General features: G+C 37.7%; 1 protein-coding gene across 5 annotated transcripts in view; it reads right to left on the minus strand.

The window, feature by feature from the left end:
- BAZ1A (bromodomain adjacent to zinc finger domain 1A) overlaps positions 1 to 22,714 on the minus strand; it is a 129,282-nt gene that overhangs the window by 45,933 nt on the left and 60,635 nt on the right. For all 5 annotated transcript variants that reach the window (XR_013396176.1, XR_003731558.2, XM_028851493.2 and 2 more), the window contains exons 5-9: positions 17,343 to 17,444; positions 13,537 to 13,624; positions 8,874 to 9,008; positions 7,108 to 7,207; positions 6,257 to 6,423 (exon numbers count right to left, since the gene is read on the minus strand). Coding sequence is in view for 3 of the 5 variants with exons in the window: in XM_028851493.2 (XP_028707326.1) it covers positions 6,257 to 6,423; positions 7,108 to 7,207; positions 8,874 to 9,008; positions 13,537 to 13,624; positions 17,343 to 17,444 (592 nt within the window). In the remaining 2 variants the exon portion in view is untranslated. The remainder of the gene's footprint in view (positions 1 to 6,256; positions 6,424 to 7,107; positions 7,208 to 8,873; positions 9,009 to 13,536; positions 13,625 to 17,342; positions 17,445 to 22,714) is intronic.

Consider the following 22,714-nt stretch of genomic DNA (forward strand, 5'->3'; position numbering starts at 1 on the left):
TGACACCTCATACAGGTAGGTGCCCCTCTGGGATGAAGCTTCCAGAGGAAGGATCAGGCAGCAATATTTGCTGTTCTGCAGGCTCCGCTGGTGATACCCAGGCAAGCAGGGTCTGGGGTGGACCTCCAGCAAACTCCAACAGACCTGCAGCTGAGGGACCTCATTCTCAGAAGGAAAACTAACAAACAGAAAGGAATAGCATCAACATCAACAAAAAGGACATCCACACCAAAACCCCACCTGTAGGTCACCAGCATCAAAGACCAAAGGTAGATAAAGACCACAAAAATAGGGAGAAACCAGAGCAGAAAAGCTGAAAATTCTAGAAACTGGAGCGCCTCCTCTTCTCCAAAGGATCACAGCTCCTCACCAGCAACAAAACAAAGAGGGACGGAGAATGACTTTGACGAGCTGACAGAAGTAGGCTTCGAAAGGTCAGTAATAACAAACTTCTCCAAGCTAAAGGAGGATGTTCAAACCCATCACCAAGGAAGCTTAAAAACCTTGAAAAAAGACTAGACGAATGGCTAACTAGAATAAACAGTGTAGAGAAGACCTTAAATGACCTGATGGAGCTGAAAACCATGGCACGAGAACTATGTGACACATACACAAGCTTCAATAGACAATTCAATCAAGTGGAAGAAAGGGTATCAGTGATTGAAGATCAAATTAATGAAATAAAGCAAGAGGAGAAGTTTAGAGAAAAAAGAGTAAAAAGAAATAAACAAAGTCTCCAAGAAATATGGGACTATGTGAAAAGACCAAATCTATGTCTGATTGGTGTACCTGAAAGTGATGGGGAGAATGGAACCAAGTTGGAAAACACTCTTCAGGATATTATCCAGGAGAACTTCCCCAGCCTAGCAAGGCAGGCCAACATTCAAATGCAGGAAATACAGAGAACACCACAAAGACACTCCTCGAGAAGAGCAACCCCAAGACACATAAATGTCAGATTCGCCAAGGCTGAAATGAAGGAAAAAATATTAAGGGCAGCCAGAGAGAAAGGTCGGGTTACCCACAAAGGGAAGCCCATAAGACTAACAGCGGATCTCTCAGCAGAAATGCTACAAGCCAGAAGAGAGTGGGGGCCAATATTCAACATTCTTAAAGAAAAGAATTTCAACCCAGAATTTCATATCCAGCCAAACTAAGCTTCATAAGTGAAGGAGAAATAAAATCCTTTCCAGACAAGCAAATGCTGAGAGATTTTGTCACCACCAAGCCCACCTTACAAAAGCTCCTGAAGGAAGCACTAAACATGGAAAGGAACAACTGGTACCAGCCACTGCAAAAACATGCCAAAATGTAAAGACTATTGATGCTAGGAAGAAACTGCATCAACTAACGGGCAAAATAACCAGCTAACATCATAACGACAGGATCAAATTCACACATAACAATATTAACCTTAAATGTAAATGGGCTAAATGCCCCAAGTAAAAGACACAGACTGGCAAATTGGATAAAGAGTCAAGACCCATCAGTGTGCTGTATTCAGGAGACCCATCTCACATGCAGAGACACATATACGCTCAAAATAAAGGGATGGAGGAAGATCTACCAAGCAAATTGAAAGCAAAATAAAGCAGGGGTTACAACCCTAGTCTCTGATAAAACAGACTTTAAACCAACAAAGACCAAAAGAGACAAAGAAGGCCATTACATAATGGTAAAGGGATCAATTCAAAAAGAAGAGCTAACTATCCCAAATATATATGCACCTAATACAGGAGCACCCAGATTCATAAAGCAAGTCCTTAGAGACCTACAAAGAGACTTAGACTCCCACACAATAACAATGGGAGACTTTAACTCCTACTGTCAATATTGGACAGATCGACGAGACAGAAGGTTAACAAGGATATCCAGGACTTGAACTCAGCTCTGCACCAAGCGGATCTAACAGATATCTACAGAACTCTCCACCCCAAATCAACAGAATATACATTCTTCTCAGCACCACATCACACTTATTCCAAAACTGACCACATAGTTGGAAGTAAAGCACTCCTCAGCAAATGTAAAAGAAGAGAAATCACAACAAACTGCCTTTCAGACCACAGTGCAATCACATTAGAACTCAGGATTAAGAAACTCATTCCAAACTGCACAACTACATGGAAACTGAACAACCTGCTCCTGAATGACTACTGGGTAAGTAACGAAATTAAGGCAGAAATAGAGATGTTCTTTGAAACCAATGAGAACAAAGACACAATGTACCAGAATCTCTGGGACACATTTAAAGCAGTGTGTAGAGGGAAATTTATAGCACTAAATGCCCACAAGAGAAAGAAGGAAAGATCTAAAATTGACACCCTAACATCACAATTAAAAGAACTAGAGAAGCAAGAGGAAACAAATTCAAAAGCTAGCAGAAGGCAAGAAAAAACTAAGATCAGAGCAGAACTGAAGGGGATAGAGACACAAAAAACCCTTTAAAAAAAAATCAGTGAATCCGGGAGCTGGTTTTTTGAGAAGATCAACAAAATTGATAGACCGCTAGCAAGACTAATAAAGAAGAAAAGAGAGAAGAATCAAATAGACATAATAAAAAACAACAAAGGGGATATCACCACCGATCCCACAGAAATACAAAGTACCATCAGAGAATACTATAAACACCTCTACACAAATAAACTAGAAAATCTAGAAGAAATGGATGAATTCCTGGACACATACACCCTCCCAAGACTAAACCAGGAAGAAGTTGAATCTCTGAATAGACCAATAACAGGTTCTGAAATTGAGGCAATAATTAATAGCCTACAAACCAAAAAAAGTCCAGGACCAGACGGATTCACAGCCAAATTCTATCAGAGGTACAAAGAGGAGCTGGTACCATTCCTTCTGAAACTATTCCAATCAACAGAAAAAGAGGGACTCCTCCCTAACTCATTTTATGAGGCCAACATCATCCTGATACCAAAGCCTGGCAGAGACACAACAAAAAAAGAGAATTTTAGACCAATATCCCTGATGAACATCGATGTGAAAATCCTCAATAAAATACTCACAAACCGAATCCAGCAGCACATCAAAAAGCTTATCCACCATGATCAAGTGGGCTTCATCCCTGGGATGCAAGGCTGGTTCAACATATGCAAATCAATAAACGTAATCCATCACATAAACAGAATCAATGACAAAAACCACATGATTATCTCAATACATGCAGAAAAGACCTTCAACAAAATTCAACATCCCTTCATGCTAAAAATGCTCAATAAACTAGGTACTGATGGAACGTATCTCAAAATAATTAGAGCTATTTATGACAAACCCACAGCCAATATCATACTGAATGGGTAAAAACTGGAAGGATTCCTTTTGAAAACCAGCACAAAACAAGGATGCCCTCTCTCACCACTCCTATTCAACATAGTATTGGAAGTTCTGGCCAGTGCAATCAGGCAAGATAAAGAAATAAAAGGTATTCAGTTAGGAAATGAGGACGTCAAATTGTCTCTGTTTGCAGATGACATGATTGTATATTTAGAAAACCCTATCATCTCAGCCCAAAATCTCCTTAAGCTGATAAGCAACTTCAGCAAAGTCTCAGGATACAAAATCAATGTGCAAAAATCACAATCATTCCTATACACCATTAACAGAAAAACAGAGAGCCAAATCATGAGCAAACTCCCATTCACAATTGCTTCAAAGAGAATAAAATACCCAGGAATCCAACTTACAAGGGATGTGAAGGACCTCTTCAAGGAGAACTACAAACCACTGCTCAACGAAATAAAAGAGGACACAAACAAATGGAAGAACATTCCATGCTCATGGATAGGAAGAATCAATATCGTGAAAAATGGCCATATTGCCCAAGTTATTTATAGATTCAATGCCATCCCCATCAAGCTACCAATGACTTTCTTCACAGAATTGGAAAAAACTACTTTAAAGTTCATATGGAACCAAAAAAGAGCCCGTATTGCCAAGACAATCCTAAATAAAAAAAAGAAAGCTGGAGGCATCATGCTACCTGACTTCAAACTATACTATAAGGCTACAGTAACCAAAACAGCATTGTACCAGTACCAAAACAGATATATAGACCAAAGGAACAGGACAGAGGCCTCAGAAATCACACCACGCATCTACAACAATCTGATCTTTGACAAACCTGACAAAAACAAGAAATGGGGAAAGGATTCCCTATTTAATAAATGGTGCTGGGAAAGCTGGCTAGCCATATGTAAGAAAGCTGAAACTGGATCCCTTCCGTATACCTTATACAAAAATTAATTCAAGATGGATTAGAGACTTAAATATTAGACCTAAAACCATAAAAACCCTAGAAGAAAACCCAGGCAATACCATTCAGGACATAGGTATGGGCAAAGACTTCAAGACTAAAACACCAAAAGCAATGGCAACAAAAGCCCAAATTGACAAATGGCATCTAATTAAACTAAAGAGCTTCTGCACAGCAAAAGAAACTACCATCATAGTCAACAGGCAACCTACAGAATGGGAGAAAATTTTTGCAGACTACCCATCTGACACAGGGCTAATATCCAGAATCTACAAAGAACTTAAATTTACAAGAAAACAACATAACAACCCCATCAAAAAGTGGGCAAAGAATATGAACAGACACTTCTTAAAAGAAGACATTTATGCAGTCAACAGACACATGAAAAAATGCTCATCATCACTGGCCATCAGAGAAATGCAAATCAAAACCACAACGAGATACCATCTCACACCAGTTAGAATGGCAATCATTAAAAAGTCAGGAAACAACAGATGCTGGAGAGGATGTGGAGAAATAGGAATGCTTTTACACTGTCGGTGGGACTGTAAACTAGTTCAATCATTGTGGAAGACAGTGTGGCGATTCCTCAAGGATCTAGAACCAGAAATACCATTTGACCCAGCCATCCCGTTACTAGGTACACACCCAAAGGATTATAAATCATGCTGCTATAAAGACACATGCACATGTATGTTTATTGCTGCACTATTCACAATAGCAAAGACTAGGAACCAACCCAAATGTCCATCAATGATAGACTGGATTAAGAAAATGTGGCACATATGCACCATGGAATACTATGCAGCCATAAAAAAGGATGAGTTCATGTCCTTTGCAGGGACATGGATGAAGCTGGAAACCATCATTCTGAGCAAACTATCACAAGAACAGAAAACCAAACACCGCATGTTCTCACTCATAGGTGGGAACTGAACAATGAGAACACTTGGGCACAGGGTGGGGAACATCACACACAGGGGCCTGTTGTGGGGTGGGCAGCAGGAGGAGAGATAGCATTAGGAAAAATACCTAATGTAAATGACGAGTTAATGGGTATAGCAAACCAACATGGCACATGTATACCTATGTAACAAACCTGCACACTGTGCACATGTACCCTAGACATTTAAAAAAAAAAAAATTCAAGGGAGACTACAGACAACTAAAATGAGCACGGAGCATGTAACATGATCCTCTAAGGCTACTTGTGAATATCCCGAGAAATCTCTGAAAATGACTGACTTTGGAGGAAACCAGCTATAGAATTCTCTAAGGAATACGTACCACTCAAGACCACAATCAAAGATTTGATGAAACACTATTATTACACCTTATTTTTCAAATAGGATAAGAACACAGTACTACATTCTTGTTTTTTTTTTTTTTTTTTTTGAGACAGAGTCTTGTTCTGTCACCCAGGCTGGTGTGCAGTGGCATGATCTTGGCTCACTGTAACCTCCACCCATGTTCAAGCAATTCTCCTGCCTCAGTCTCCTTAGTAGTTGGGATTACAGGTGCGTACTACCATGCCCAGCTAATTTTTGTATTTTTAGTAGAGATGGGGTTTCACCATGCTGGCCAGGCTGGTCTCGAACTCTTGACCTCATGATCTGCCTGCCTTGGCCTCCCAAAGTGCTGGGATTACAGGTGTGAGCCACTGCGCCCAGCCTATTTTATTTTTCAAACTGTGTATTTTACCTCTTAAAGTTTTACATATAAACTTTTACATATATAATCTTCCCTAAATTTGGAAGTCTAAACAATGAAATCATTTAGAACTGCATTCTAAAAGAGGTTTTAAGTGATGTGTAAAGGCATGTTAAATTTTCCAAAGCAAAAGGGAGATAAAACAATCAGCTTTCTATGCACATTCATAAATGTGAAAGAAAGTAGTAAAAGCATTTGAAAATCAACCATGGAGGTAGATATGTAAAGTAGCAGTACTATATGTAGAGAGTATAGCTAATATACTCAAATGAATACCTTCTCTCTTTCTACTTTAAGCCTCTCTTTTTCTTCTTTTTTCTTTAGTCTCTCCTCTTCAACAATTTTTTTCAGTTCTTCCCTCTTTTTCTCTTTATCTTCTTTTTCTTTTTTCTTCGCTTCTAGGGCATCTGCTTTTTCTCTTTTTAATTTAGCCTTTTCAAAAGCTGTGGAGAAAAATCAAACTTAGAACTATATATAGACAAAAAAGAACACTTGGCAATTTTTTTTGATATAACGACAGAATCCTTGAAATAAATGAGATTAGTAGAGACTCTCAAAATTCCTAGAGGGAACCAGCAGGTGATTAAAATAGGAAAAGCAAATTGGCTAAGTTTATGACAAACTACAGTATTGGGACAAACATATATGTGCCTTTGGAAGCCCTAATACCCAAAGTGTTATCTGAAGACCAGCAGCAAAGTTATCATCACCTTGTTAAAAAATGCAGAATCTCATTCCCCAACCAGACCTACTAATTTAGAATCTTCATTTTAACAAGATCCCCAAGTGATTCATATGTATATTCAAGTTTGGGAAGCAATGTTTTAAAAGGCTTTGTGAATCAAACAAAATAGCCCCAGTTTGTAAGCCCCGGACACTCAAACTTCTGCTTAATCTAGCACTAAGCAATTTAATAGGGCATATGCAAGACCATGAAATTTTAAGAGATGAAGTGGTCTTATATAAAACAAGCAAACAAATAAACAATAGTTATCTGATAGAAAAAATAACTGCACTTCAAAACAATTAACCAGGAACATGCCATTTCAGAAATATCCCCCACTCAGGCACAGAGAAATATTCTTTCTTATTCCTAATCAGCTTTTGGAAAGAATGTTAAAACTCACCCAGTGACTTCATTTCTTCTTGTTTCAAAAGTTTATCTCTTTCTTTAGTAGCTTTGTTCCTATAACTTGCAAGAGTCTGTTTATTAGCAACATTGTCCTCCTAAAAAAACAAACCACACCAGTATGCCTGGTTCTTATAGTAAGAATAAAAAGCAAAAAAATTAAAACTTTCAGCAATTACACTTTCTTTATACTAAAATGATTTTTTTTCTTTTCTTTTTTTTTGAGACAAAGTCTCGCTCTATCCCTCAGGCTGGAGTGTAGTGGTGTGATCTCGGCTCACTGCAACCTCTGCTTCCTGGGCTCAAGTGATTCTTCTCCCTCAGCCTCCTGAGTAGCTAGGATTACAGGCATGTGCCACCACACCCGGCTAAGTTTTTTTAATATTTTTAGTAGATACGGGGTTCTGCCATATTGGCCAGGCTGGTCTTGAACTCCTGACCTCGAGTGGGCTACTCACCTCTGCCTCCCAAAGTGCTGGGATTACAGGTGTGAGCCACCATGCCCAGTCTAAAATGAGTTTTTATTCTAAAGTATAATTGGGCCGGGCACAGTGGCTCATGCCTGTAATCGTAGCATTTTGGGAAGGCAAGGCAGATAGAATACTTGAGGTCAGGCATTCGAGAGCAGCCTGGCCAACATGATGAAACCCCATCTCTACTAAAAATGCAAAAATTAGCTGGGAGTGGTGACATGCACTTGCAGCCCCAGCTACTCAGGAGGCTGAGGGAGGAGAACTGCTTGAACCCAGGAGGTGGAGGTTGCAGTGAGCTAAGATTGTGCCATGGTACTCCAGTATGGGTGACAGAGTGAGACTCCATCTCAAAAAAAAAAAAAAAAAAAAAAGTGCAACTGAATTGTTAATAACTCTAATCTTAGTAATACACAGAACATGAGTTAACTCTGTAGCTCTATAAATTATTACAAGAATATCTCAGGAAAAATTGGTAATACATAGAAAGAGCCTTAAAAATGCTTTATAAACTTTCAGCTTACTTTATAAACTAGATGGTGTAAATATCAAATATGAAAGATGCAGAAAAAAGACATACCAGAAACATTATTGTGGCCAATGTCAAATTTTATTTTTATTTTATTTCTTCTAAGAATAATGTCTCTAACCTAATTAACTTGTGTAGGTTTTTTTTGTTTTGTTTTTTTAAGACAGAGTCTTGGCTTTGTCGTCCAGGCTAAAGTGCAATGTGGCATGATCTCGGCTCACAGCAACCTTGGCCTCTGTCTGCCTTCCGGGTTTGAGCAATTCTCGTGCCTCAGGCTCCTGTATTTTTAGTAGAGACAGAGTTTTGCCATGTTGGCCAGGCTAGTCTAGAACTCCTGGACTCAAATGTCTACCCACCTCAGCCTCCCAAAGTACTGGGATTACAGGCAAGAGCCACTGTGCCCGGCTGCATTATTGCTTTTTAAAAACCCCCTATAACTTCCTCCTGTCAGAATTTATTCCTATTTTACACTTCAATCCCATAGTTTACTCCCTGCTTTACATTTCAGTAATTGCTCATGTGCTTGCTTCCACTTTGGTATAAAATCCTTGTGGTATGAAAGTCATATCTAATTCACACCTGAAACTTCTACAAGCCTCATTACTGAGCAGTTATCAACATATAGTACATACTCACATATTTTTTGGTGAGGTAATGAGTTTCTTCCTTTAGGCTATGGATGTGAGGGGAGACAAACATACTTCTTGATTCTGAATACTGTTTTACTAACAGTGAAAATGTAGTTTTAATCAATTCTCTACTTACCTGACTAATAGGTATTCGTTTGGGAGGTCTCCCTCTTCGTCTGTTAGCAGGACTGAAGATAAATGTGGGCGGATCATCAGGAAAGAAATAAGAAAAATCTTGTTCTGCTATTTTATACGTTGAAAGAGATGATGCCTTAACATAAAGACATAGGGTACAGTAATAACACATTAGTAAACAATATACAGATATGCCCTAACATGTCATATGGCCACTATTAATGCTGTTAAAAGACCAGGATAGGCTGGGTACAGTGGCTCACACCTGTAATCCCAGCACTTTGGGAGGCCAAGGCGGGCAGATCATGATGTCAAGAGATCGAGACCATCCTGCCCAACATGATGAAACCCCATCTCTACTAAAAATACGAAAATTAGCTGGGCATGGTGGTGCATGTCTGTAGTCCCAGGTACTTGGGAGGCTGAGGCAGAAGAACTGCTTAAACCTGGGAGGTGGAGGTTGCAGTGACCAGAGATCACGCCACTGCACTCCAGCCTGGACCCCATCTCAGAAAAAAAAAAGAAAAAAAAATAAGGATAAAAACATTAGAATTTTATGCATTATTGTGTAGTAAAATACGTTTTAATTGGTTTAACCAATCCTTTTTCCACTATATAATTAATTAGCCTTACCAGAAAGAAAACCACAATTCAAAGATTACATTACAATAAAATACCTCAAGAATGGTTGTACAGTTTCTTGTATTTCAAAATTATATATTATACAATACTTTATTTTGCTTTGACAAATTTTGTGAGATTTTCTATGTAAATGAATAATCAATCCATATATTTAACATTAAAAATCCACTGTATTAACCCGATAAATTTTTCGTAACCATTTGCCAACTGCTGAACATTTATTCAGATTTTCCTCCCAGGGTAGAGTAATAATTTAAATACTTAATGTATCAAATTTCCCATTACATCCCTCTAGTCCTGATAAAAGCAGAAATACTTGCAAATTTCTATAAAGTTTAAACAAAGAATTTAAGTTCAGAAGTCAACCTTATTCTTGCCAGAAATGGTGTGGTTCTAGAATAATTACTAAATCCAAGAGTTTATCTCCTTTTACCTTGTATCTAGAATTTGCCTTTTAAAGTTTTTTTATTTTAATTTTATTTATCTATTTATTTATTTTGAGACAGAATCTTGCTCTGTCACCCAGGCTGGAGTGTAGTGACGTGATCTCGGCTCACTGCAACCTCTGCCTCCTAGGTTCAAGTGATTCTCCTGCCTCAGTCTCCTGAGTAGCTGAGATTACAGGTGTGTGCCACCACATCCAACTAATTTTTGTATTTTTAGTAGAGACAGTGTCTTACCATGTTGGCCAGGCTGGTCTTGAACTCCTGACCTCAAGTGATCTGCCCGCCTTGGCCTCCCAAAGTGCTGGGATTACAGGCATAAGCCACTGTGCCCAGTCTTGCTTACCTTTTATCCATGTGCAACCCTAGACTTTTTGTTATTTTTGACCTAATGGCCAAGATCATCATTCTTCCTCTCAAGCAAATGAAAACAAGTGCCATTTACAGAAATACCTTTCAGGAAATGTGTGAGAAAATGATGATACAAAATACAAAAAGTTAACAAAACAGAAAAGGGTATTTTGTGTATAATTATTTTTGTGGGTAGAGCACAGCTTTAAACACCTAGAATTCAACCAGTTCTGGCCATGTAATAAATCAAGAATCTATCAAAATTTCACATTAAAGAAGATTTCATTAAAATGATCATATTCCATCCCACATAATCTCTGAATTATGTGGGATAACAGGATTATCTATGGAATAGAATTATGTAATTGTCTACAGAATTGCACCTTAAATATGAATATAAAGCACATGGGTGGTTGCGTCTCAAATATATATACACTCATAAAGGCCAAAATACGTTTTAGTACATTAATTGCCAAAGTTCCTTATTCATACACACAATACACAAGACCCACATTTTTGTGTACTTGTAGGTACTCCTAACAGCAGTCTATGCTCACCAAAACTGGTTATCAAACTTTGTGTGCTTGCTCACAAAGTGCTGTGCTGATATAATTTGGCTCTGTGTCCCCACCCAGATCTCATGTGGAATTGTACTCCCCAGTGTTAAAGAACAGGCCTGGTAGGAGGTGACTGAATCATGGAGCGGAATTCCCCCTTGCTGTTCATGAGATCTGGTTGTTTGAAACTACGTAGCACCTCCCACTTCACGCTCTCTCCTGCCAGCCATGTGAAGATGTGCTTGCTTTCCCTTTGCTTTCTGCCAAGATTGTAGGCTTCCAAAGGCCTCCCCAGAAGCAGAAGCATGTACAGCCCACAAAACTATGAGCTGATTAAACCTCATTTCTTTATAAATTACTCAGTCTCAGGTATGTCTTTATAGCAGTGTGAGAATGGATTAATACACCAGCATATCCATTAATAATCTTCTATTACACTCTAAGTGAAAAATGTTTATTGTGACCTTAATTCCCATTTATTTGAGTAAAGCTGATCTTCTTTCCATGTTCATTGACTTTTTCCTTGGTGAAATATTTGCTGATTTCTTTTATCACCATTTTCCAATTGGGTCATCTTTGCTCACTGATGTGTAAGAAATCTTTATAAATTAGAGAAATTGGCCAACTGGTGTTTACAATACACATATACAACTATTCACATATATCGATTGCCTACCAAGTGTCAGGCACTGTTCTAACCATTTATTGGTTAGATCATTAAAACTTTTTGTAAGTTTTAATCATTAAAAAAGTTTTAAATCATTAAACTTTTTGTAAGCATCATTTAATATGGCTACCTGATAATGCTATAGATAGAGCATAATTGAATCTTATCAAGGCAGATACATAAATATGCTCACATTTTTAAAAAATTATTTTTCAGATGACGCTATCTTACGTTTTCAAGTTTTTATATTTCTTCCACTGTGAATTTTAATCATATCTATTTGACCATTTTCCTACTGGGGTGCATATGTTTTTCTAGTTAATTTGCGTTCTTCATTATATTTACTCAAGGCATTTTTCCCCCAGTGCTTGCCCTTGAAATCTATGCATGACTTTTTTTTTTTTTTTGCCTGATACGGAGTCTCCTGTTGCTCAGGCTGGAGTGCAGTGGCGCGATCTTGGCTCACTTATGCATGACATTTTAAAACTTATGTTTATGCTCAATCTCATCCTTGGTATTTTTTTTCTATTTCTCCTAAGTACCTCGTCATATTTAACATTAAAATTTGTTTCATTTCTTTTGAGTTAGATTTAACTTTATTATTCCAATAGTTAACCAAGTGTCCATTTTTTAAATCAATCTTGTCTCTAGAGACCTGAAATGTTAACTTTTCGCATAAACTCATTCTTTTTTTAAAGTTTCTCTTCTTTTTAAACATGTATATATAGTGAAATGCACAAATCTTACACATGCAGGAGATGATTTGTGACAAATGCATACATCTCTCTAACCCATTCTACTGCCTTTTTAAACTTTTAAGTTCAGGGGTGCATTTACAGGTTTATTACATAGGTAACATGTGTCATGGGTGTTTTGTTGTGCAGATTACTTTATCACCCAGGTTTTAAGCAAGTACCAATTATTTTTCCCCATCCTCTCCCTCCTCCCACCTTCTGACAGGCCCCAGGTACGTGCTGTTTCTGCTTTTTTTTTTTTTTTTTTTTAAGAGACAGGGTCTTGCTACATTCCCCAGGCTGGACTTGAAATCCCAGCCTCACATGATCTTCCCACCTCAGCTTTAGGAGTAGCGGGGACTACAGGCATGAGGCTCCATTCTATTGCTTTTTTTACTTGGTGTGTCTTTATCCCAATAAAAGTTGAATATTTTGTATTTTAAAAAATTACTTTAAGTTTTACCATTTAACTTTTTACTTGGTGTGCAATGTGAAATCTCTAAAACTTGACTTTTTCCTCTCAAAATGGTTATTAACAAAATATAATGTCTGCTTAGTATTAGCATGATACATTATTATTATTATTATTATTATTATTATTATTATTATTATTTTGAGACAGGGTCTCACTCTGTTGTCCACGCTGGAGTGCAGTGGTACAATCACAGCTCACAGCAGCCTTGGTGATCCTTTTACTTCAGCTTCCTAAGTAGCTGGGACTACAGTTACCACCACCACACCCAGGTAATTTTTGTAATTTCTGTAGATACAGGGTTCACCATGTTTCCCAGGCTGGTCTCCTGGGCTCAAGCAATATGTACACTTTGGCCTCCTAAAGTGCAAGGATTACAGGAGTAAGCCACGGTGCCCAGCCAATGCTCTTTTTATTATACATTGTTCTTTCATCTAGTAGGCTCTGTTTAGCATTGTTCTTTGAATCTGTCTATTCTTCATAAGCCAGAACCACACTACAGGTATTAGGAAGCTATAGTTGCCCCACTTGATAACTTTTCTTTTTCCAAATTTTCTATTTTCACCTGTCCTTGTTGATCTTTTTTATAAGTGGTAGTAACTGAACCACCTAGCAATTCTAGCAATTTTAAAAATAGTAATTAATCTAATAAATATTTTTCAGAAGTACTAAAAATTGGCTCCAGATTTAAAAAGAGCAATCTTTAATCATCTTTGAAATAACATTTCAGCAATGTTGTAACTTTATAACACTACCCATTTTGTTTTCTGTCTTCCAACAAATAATTTCATTAACTACCTTTATTTTAATGATTCCATCTTGTGGTTCACAGTGTTGCTTCAGAAAAAGCTTTAGTTTATCACGAGAAAATAGGTGTTTTCTCCGGCTACAGGAAGGAAGGAAGTCAAAGAGAGTAGTGTTAACATCAAAGAGTTCAACCCAAACTCCGTAATTTCTGTAAATTTATAACCTGAATTTCAAGCCTAGGAATCAAAGGATACTTCATCTTCTAACAGTATTTATGTAGAAGTTACAAGAAACTTTTACAGAGGTATTTATGTAGGAAGTTATAAGATCTACATGAGTGAATCTATTATAAAAAGTCTATTACAAAAACAGCATATGCATTTGTTGTTTAGGGGCCACTGGGAAAACAAACTTCAAGAGCCAGACGCGGTGGCTCACGCCTGTAATTCCAGCACTTTGGGAGGCCGAGGTGGGTGGATCACGAGGTCAGGAGATTGAGACCATCCTGGCTAACATGGTGAAACCCTGCCTCTACTAAAACTACAAAAAATTAGTGGTGTTGGTGGGCGCCTGTAGTCCCAACTACTCGGGAGGCTGAGGCAGGAGAATGGCATGAATCTAGGAGGCAGTGAGCTGAGATCACACCACTGCACTCCAGCCTGGGCAACAGAGCAAGACTCCATCTCAAAAAAAAAAAGAAAAAAGTAAACAAAAAAGAAAACAAACTTTAAGGAAAATATGCTATAGAGAGTAAATCAAATTTTATAACATTAGATTATTACCCCTACAAGTATAATCATTAAAATTCTCTTAAAAATTAAAATCAGGCCAGGCACAGTGGCTCACGCCTGTAATCCCAGCACTTTGGGAGACTGAGGAGGGTGGATCACTTGAGGTCAGGAGTTCGAGACCAGCCTGGCCAACATGGTGAAACCCCATCTCTACTGAAAATACAACAAGAATTAGCTGGGCGGTATGGCACATGCCTGCAATCCCAGCTACTCGGGAGGCTTAGGCTGGAGAATCGCTTGAGCCTGGGAGGCGGAGGGTGCAGTGAGCTGAGATTGCACTGCTGCACTCTAGTCTGGGAGACAGAGTGAGACCCTGTCTCAAAAAAACAAAGCAAAACAAAACAAAACAAAAAAATTAAAATCAGTAGACTACCAGAAATCATATTAAGTGCTGCAAATCAACATTCAAGTGGATATTGTAAACAAAGTTGAACATAGCTTATATCAAATTTTAAAACATTTTGTATTTAAATCTCATGACAACCAACAAATTAGTGGGATGAAAATTAAAAGAGGCTTAAAATTAATATTCTAAAACATACTGTTTTTTATTCTCCCTTGCCCCCCAATTAAAAACAACCACAAGAGTAACCACCACCACCACAAACAAAACAAAACCAATAGAAAAGAAATAGAAGTATTTTTCTGGAAAAAAGTAAATGTTTTGAGTTCAATGTATTCCTTTCAAGAAAAAGCCAAGTTAAAAGCTCCAGTAAGTGAATAAACAATATATGATTTTTAAGTAGTGGCCTTCCCAAAAATGTATAGTTAGCCCTCCATATCTGTAGATCAAAAGTATTTGGAGAAAATAAAAACTGCATCTGTACTAAACATGTATAGACTTTTTTTGTTGGTCAGTATTCCCTAAACAATACAGTATAACAATGAATTATACTTCATTTACATTGTATTAGGTATTATACATAATCTGGAGATGATTTAAAGCATATGGGAAGATGTGTGTAGGTTAGATGCAAATACTACACCATTTTATGAAATTTGAACATCCAAAGATTTCCCTCCCACACAGATAAACAAGGATAACTATATTCTTTTCCTAGATTTAAAGCTCCATGAGAACAAGGACTCCGCTATATCTCTGCACCATACAGTAGCTGGTAAAGAGAAGGTAATTACTTGTTCACTGCTGAAGAAACTAGTCCTCAAGGACTACATTAGTTTACATGGTAGCTACTAGCCACATATTGTTTATTTATAAATAAAATTTAAAACTCAGTTCCCTCATTCTTTCTAGCTACATTTCAAATACTCAATAGCGACACATGGCTGTTGGATAGCATACATATAACATTTCCATTATAAAAGAAAGTTCTGTCGGGCGCGGTGGCTCGCGCCAGCACTTTGGGATGCCAAGGTGGGTGGATCACAAGGTCAGGAGATCGAGACCACCCTGGCTAACATGGTGAAATCCTGTCTCTACTAAAAAAAAAATACAAAAAATTAGCCGGGCATGGTGGCGGGCGCCTGTAGTCCCAGCTTCTTGGGAGGCTGAGGCAGGAGAATGGTGTGAATCAGGGAACCAGAGCTTGCAGTGAGCCGAGAATGCGCCACGGCACTCCAGCCTGGGCAACAGAGCAAGACTCCATCTCAAAAAAAAAAAAAAAAAAAAAAAAGGAAAGTTCTACATGTCAATGCTACTCTAGCATATCAAGTCTTCTTCTTTATTAGAGGAATATTACCATCTCTTTATTAAAAAAATAGCATCGTACTATTTTTTGATGCTAACAAAGACCTATAAGTCATTTAAGTCTTTTATTATGAAGTATAACTTTCTCACCTTGTAATTCTTTGGCTTACAAATTAGGAAAAAAATGAGCTAACCAAGACTGTAACCATGGTCTAGCAGAATAATTAAAGTATAAGTCAAAAAGTAAATAGAAAAATGAAAAATATTAAATAGGGAATTACATTATATAAGTAACATCCTGAACTAAATGCAAAAGAAAAAAACTCAACTGTGAATAAGGAAAATATCTGTAGTCTCAACAGTGCTACTCATGAGCCCATAAACTAAACAAATTTTTAAAAGTTTGAATAATCAAACATTAGTTTTGGAATATTATTTTTGAATATACAGTAAAATGTAGAATGCTCTAGAGATCTTAAACTAATGACGAGCCCCCCAAAACCAACAAACCAACAAACTACACATACCTCAATACAGCCACAGAAAGTGATATATCTATCTCAGGATTCTCTTAATACTTATATTATTACCACTTTTGTTTGGACACATGAATATATATGGAACAAAAGGGATGAGAACACAAGCAAAAATTATTTTACGTTAAATGAAATACAAGACTGACTCCTAGGTGGCAGGTTGATAGTTGGCTGATATCATCTTACTTTCAGATGACTAAGAGTCTAAACCCAACAGGCAACAATAGGGATTTTCCTAAAATATATCTGTATAACCTAAAGCCAGTTATTTTATGTATTAACTACTCACTAAAGCAACTTCTTATATTAACTTCTGTCTCCTCTGATTAGGCCTCAAACAGGAACTTTTTAAAGATACTCATTTTTTATGATTTAGCTTTCTTAATGAATAGGAAAAAACTGATCAAATGTTTGTCTAATGAATACTACAAATGTTAACATTTATAAGTACCTTCATTAATATTAAAAATTGAGTTATCTCATGAAAAGTACTTCATAAATAGGACCCTTTTAAATTCTTTAGATAGAAGACTATTTGGGGTTAGTCATCTAAACAAAGGGCTCCATCAGTCCATTAGGATTTTTTTTTTAAATAGAGACAGGGTCTTGCCACATAGTCCAGGCTGGTCTTGAACTCCTGGCCTCAAGCGATCCTCCTGGCTTGGCCTGTCAAAGTGCTAGGATTACAGACGTGAGCTACTGCACCTGGCCTTCATCAAGATTCTTAGGATTTATTTTAATCAGTCTATGAACATATAAATGTACATTTATTTTTTAAAAGGAAAGCAATCACAGTACTTCCTATTTCTTCTATATCAGACCTTCTTAATCTTACATAATTATTCTACTTTAAACTACTATTGAGAAGATAGTGAGTTTTACCTGATTTGTGTTGCTTTAACAATAGCAGACTCATATAATTCTTTTTTAGTGGGTTGCACTTTATACTTGAATAGTAAGGGATCAATTGCATCTTTTTTCTTCCTAAAAAGAGGAGGGAAAAGACAAATCAGTTAATAATTTGGAAAATGAAATTTTAAATGGAAACCTAGTAAGAATACACTATAACAAAATCACCTATGTCAAACATTTTGTTTGTTTTTGAGATGGAGTCTTGCTCTTGTTGCCCAGGCTGGAGTGCAATGGCACATCTTGGCTCACTGCAACCTCCACCTCTTGGGTTCAAACTATTCTCCTGCCTCAGCCTCTTAAGTAGCTGGGATACAGGCATACACCACCAGTTAATTCTGTATTTTTGGCAGAGGCAGGGTTTCACCATTGGTCACGCTGGTCTCGAACTCCTGACCTCAGGTGATCCTCCCACCTCGGCCTCCCAAAGTACAGGGATTACAGGCATGAGACACTGTGCTTGGCCAATATCAAAATTTAAAATTTTTATTGTCTTTTAGAGACAGCGTCTCGCCTTGTCACCCAGGCTGGAGTGCAATGACATCATCAAAGCTGAGTGCAGCCTCAAACTCCTGGCCCCCAGAGATCCTTCTACCTTGGCCTCCCAAAGTGTTGGCATTATAGGCATGAGCCACTGTATGTGGCTGTGCATTTTTACTTTAACTAAGGTTTTATAAGTTACTGATCCCTGCCTCCACCATTCTATTAGCCAAAACAGAAAAAAGCACTATTTTATTTTAGGTAGGTATTTTAGCTACTCATTCAATACATTTTCCTTGGGTGAAGAAAATAACTAGAGATGAAGCATAGAGTACCCAGTTTAAAGAGTAAAAAATTTAAAAAAAAAAAAAGTTCTTGGATTTGCTTTTAAACTTTCTTTACAGCTGTATAATCCAAGAATAAAAATGGAGACAATGTAGTTTAAATTGGCCAAGAGACTACACATTTAATCCCTACCCCCCACCAACTTCACATCTTTTCTTCCCTTTGAGGGTGTATTCATTCATTTATTCAATAGTTACGAGCCTGCAATGTGCCAGAAACTACTCTAAATAGTGAAGATTCAGTAGTCAACAAAATAGAAACAGTGAGGAGATACAAGCAAACAAAAACATATACAACAGGAGAAGTGATAAGTTCTATGACGAGAACAGAGTACAGGGTGGGGGAGCCACTGTTTTATAGAGTCATCTCTGATAAGTTGACCGAGTATGCCTTCAAAGAGGTTGATATTTAAGCAGAGATCTGGAGGGGGGAACAAAAAAAAAAAACGACCAAGAGAGCAACTCATGAAAAATCTTGGGGAAATGAATTTCTAAAAAAAGAGAAAAGAAGTAAAAACCCTGAGGTGGGAGGAGGCATGCACAATTTACACAAGTAGCAAAATGAATTAGGAAAATGAAAAAAGATTCAGAGATGTAGCAGCAGTGCCAGATTACAAGGCTTTGGATATTAACTCTGAGTAAAGTCACTAGAGGATTTTTAATAATAAGGTGATAATAACTTAACTTACACTTCAGAAGGATCACTCTGGCTGCTATGTGGAAAAGACAATCTGGGGCAAGAGTGTAAACAGGAATACCAGTTGGAAAGCTACTGAGAACTGATTGCAGCATGGACTTAAATGGAAGTAGCAGCAATAGAGAGAAGAGGTAGGATTCTGAAAATGCCACCTCTGTGAATGTAAAGAGGATATAAGTGGGGGTTATAGAGAAGAGCAGAAAATGATATGGTAAGATGATTAAGAAAAGCACTGACAATGAGAATCAGATTTAAAGTTACATAAATATAGCACACACAAAGCAGGGGAAGTGTTTAACACAAAAGGGATATGACACAATTAATTAAGTAAAACTATTTACCTACAATAGCATTACATTCTAAGTTGGAAGGCCAAGTATCTTTACACTAAGACTCAGTATATACATAAATCAGTAGATGTATTTAAATATGCACCTGTACTATATGGAATATCTAGTATTTTCTATTCTATTAAAGTTCATTACCAAGTTAATTTCACAACCTACATGGGGCCATAACAACCTGAGGTATGAAAAGCACTGTTCCAAGAGAACAGATCAAAGAAAGAATTCTAAATGTAAAGAAAGAAGCACTGCTGGCCGGGTGTGATGGCTCACACCTGTAATCGCAGCACTTTGTGAGGCCAAGGCTGATGGATCACTTGAGCTGAGAAGTTTGAGACCAACCTGGGCAACATGAGGAAACCTACAAAACACACACACATACACACACACACACACACACACAAAACTCAGTTGGATATGGTGGCATGCGTATGTGGTCCCAGCTACTTTGGAGGCTGAGATGGGAGGACCACTTGAGCCTGACTGGAGGCTTCAGTGAGTTGTAACTGTGCCACTGCACTCCAGCCTGGGTGACAGAGCAAGACCCTGTCTCAAAAAACGAACAGGCTGGACGCAGTGGCTCACGCCTGTAATCCCAGCATTTTGGGAGTCTGAGGCAGGTGGATCACCTGAGGTCAGGAGTTGGAGACCAGCCTGGCTAACATGGTGAAACTCCATTTCTACTAAAAATACAAAAAATTAGCCAGGTGTGGTGGTGTGTGCCTGTAATCCAAGTTACTCAGGAGGCTGAGGCAGGAGAATCACTTGAACCAGGAGGCAGAGATTGCAGTAAGCCGAGATCATGCCATTGCATTCCAGTTTGGGCAACAAGAGCGAAACTCCATCTTCAAAATAAAAATAATAATAATATAAAATAAAAAACAAATGAAGCAATGAGAAGAGTTCTCAGTAAGAAAATTTCAGCCAGGTGTGGTGGCTCACACCTGCAATCCCAGCACTTTGGGAGGCCGAGGCAGGCAGATCATGAGGTCATTAGTTTGCAACTAGCCTGGCCAATATGGTGAAACCTTGTCTCTACTGAAAATACAAAAATTAGCTGGCCTTGGTGGCCTGTGCCTGTAGCCCCAGCTACTTAGGAGGCTGAGGCAGGAGAATTGCTTGAACCTGGAAGGCAGAGGTTGCAGTGAGCTGAGATTGCACCACTGCACCCCAGCCTGGGCAACAGAGCAAGACTCCGTCTCAAAAAAAAAAAAAAAAAAAAAAAAAGAAAATTTCTTGAAATAAAGGAAAAACAAATGAGTTTTAATGAATTAGTAGCAGTTTAAGAACAAGAGAATTAAGTTATCTTAATACTTTTTGAATAGATATCAACTTAGCAACTAACCACTACTATTTTATACATAAGAGATTGATCAAGTATATTAAGTTGCACTTAAAATTATTACCAGTGGCAATATCTAATTACAAATGTTGTAAATATATATTTTACTATGCATTAAATATATATGAACATATTTTATATAACCAATACACAAAAAATATTAGTTCCCCCACATTTTAGTAAATTATAAAATAATTAATATACTAACAGGAGAGAAAACCAAGATGTGAGCGGTAATTCCTAAAAATTTAGATTCTAACTAAGTATTCAGATATTGGTATAGAGTCTAGAAAACATATATATGGACCTTTTTCGGGGAGACAGGGTCTCACTCAGTTGTCCAGGCTGGAATACAATTGTGCGATCATGGCTCACTGCTGCCTCAACCTCCCAGGCTCAAGTGATCCTCCTATCTCAATCTCCTGGGTAGCTGGGACTGCAGGCATGTGCCACCCATGCCCGGCTAATTTTTTGTATTTTTTATAGAGACAGGGTTTCTCCACATTGCCCAGGCTGATGTATAACTCCAGGGCTCAAGCAATGGCCCCACCTCAGCCTCCCAAAGTGCTGGGATTACAGGTGTGAGCCACCGTACCAGAGCTTATCTTTTTTTCTTTTTGAGACAGAGTTTTGTTCTTGTTGCCCAGGATGCAGTGCAATGGCACAAATCTCGGCTCACTGCAACCTCTGCTTCCCGGGTTCAAGCGATTCTCCTGCCTCAGCCTCCCGAGTAGCTGGGATTACAGGTGCCCGCCACCATGCCCAGCTAATTTTTGGTATTTTTAGTAGAGACAGGGTTTCACCATGTTGGCCAGGCTGGTCTCGAACTCCTGACCTCAGGCAATCCACTCACCTCGGCCTCCCCAAAGTGCTGGGATTACAGGCATAAGCCACTGCACCTGGCCCCAGACTATATCTTCATGGATTTAAGGCTGTAAAATGTGTGAGTTTATATGTGCAAAGAATGATTTTTTACTGTTCTTGCTGTACCATGAAATTCATTTGTGAAGATAAATAGAAAATTTTTTCTAATCAGTGAAAATATTCTTACTGGGGCTTTGCTATCTATAATACTTATGCAAAATTCTATATAAAATAAAATCCTAATTGCATTCTTCCCAAGAAGCACAATTACTGGAGACCAAGAAAAACTGCTTCTTATAATATGAATTCACCTACAAGATAGAAACTACAAGGATAATATTAAAAAGAACTTACATTTTAATCTTTTTTCTTGCTACCCAAAGCCTTGGCCTAAATGGTTGAATCAAGTTGAATTTAGTGATCTCAATCATGATGGTGACTCACCATTTTATTACCAACAAGTGTAGACCTGTGTTTAGTTCTACAACAAGCAAACATCAAATATTGTACTTATAAAATCAGAACACCATTCCTATTATTTATTTACAACAAAATTTCACAAATGTTTATTTCAATATGCCTAGTTATATATGTAAATTTTAATTCTACTTTGATTTTACCATAAAAGTTGTTTTTCCTAATATATTATGAACATTTGACAATAGTTATAAAAAATTAAATAATTTTCTATATCAGCTCAACAGAAATGACCAAAAAAACTCCTATACTTTCAACATAAAGGTTTCTTTTAAGAGAAATCATCAAATTGTATTCATAATTATTCTATAATGACAACCCACTAACTGATTAGGCACCAGTGGTTATTTATGGTGAGAGATATATAATTTTTATATATATATTTAAATATATATATTTAAAATGCTAAGGTTATTTCTCACACATTAAGTTTCCATCCATGGAACTACAAATAGCAAAACAATTAGGTCTGCTTCTTTAAAAATAACACTCAGATTCCATTATCTTACTAACAATTAGTCAAGTTATAATGATAGCTAGACTATATTGCATGAGAGTACATATAATATTTTGAAGCTAGATACATATTATTCCAGACTTTTTTTGTTGTTGTTGAGACAATGTCTCGCTCTGTCGCCCAGGCTGGACTGCAGTGGCGCAATCTTGGCTCACTGCAACCTTCAACTCCTGGGTTCAAGCAACTCTCCTGCCTCAGCCTCCCAAGTAGCTGGGACTACAGGTATGTGCCACCACACCTGGCTAATTTTTTGTATTTTTTGTATTTTTTTTTTTTTGAG

The sequence above is a fragment of the Macaca mulatta genome, chromosome 7 (genome assembly GCF_049350105.2).
Source record: "Macaca mulatta isolate MMU2019108-1 chromosome 7, T2T-MMU8v2.0, whole genome shotgun sequence".
NCBI classification, from domain to species: Eukaryota; Metazoa; Chordata; class Mammalia; order Primates; family Cercopithecidae; genus Macaca; species Macaca mulatta.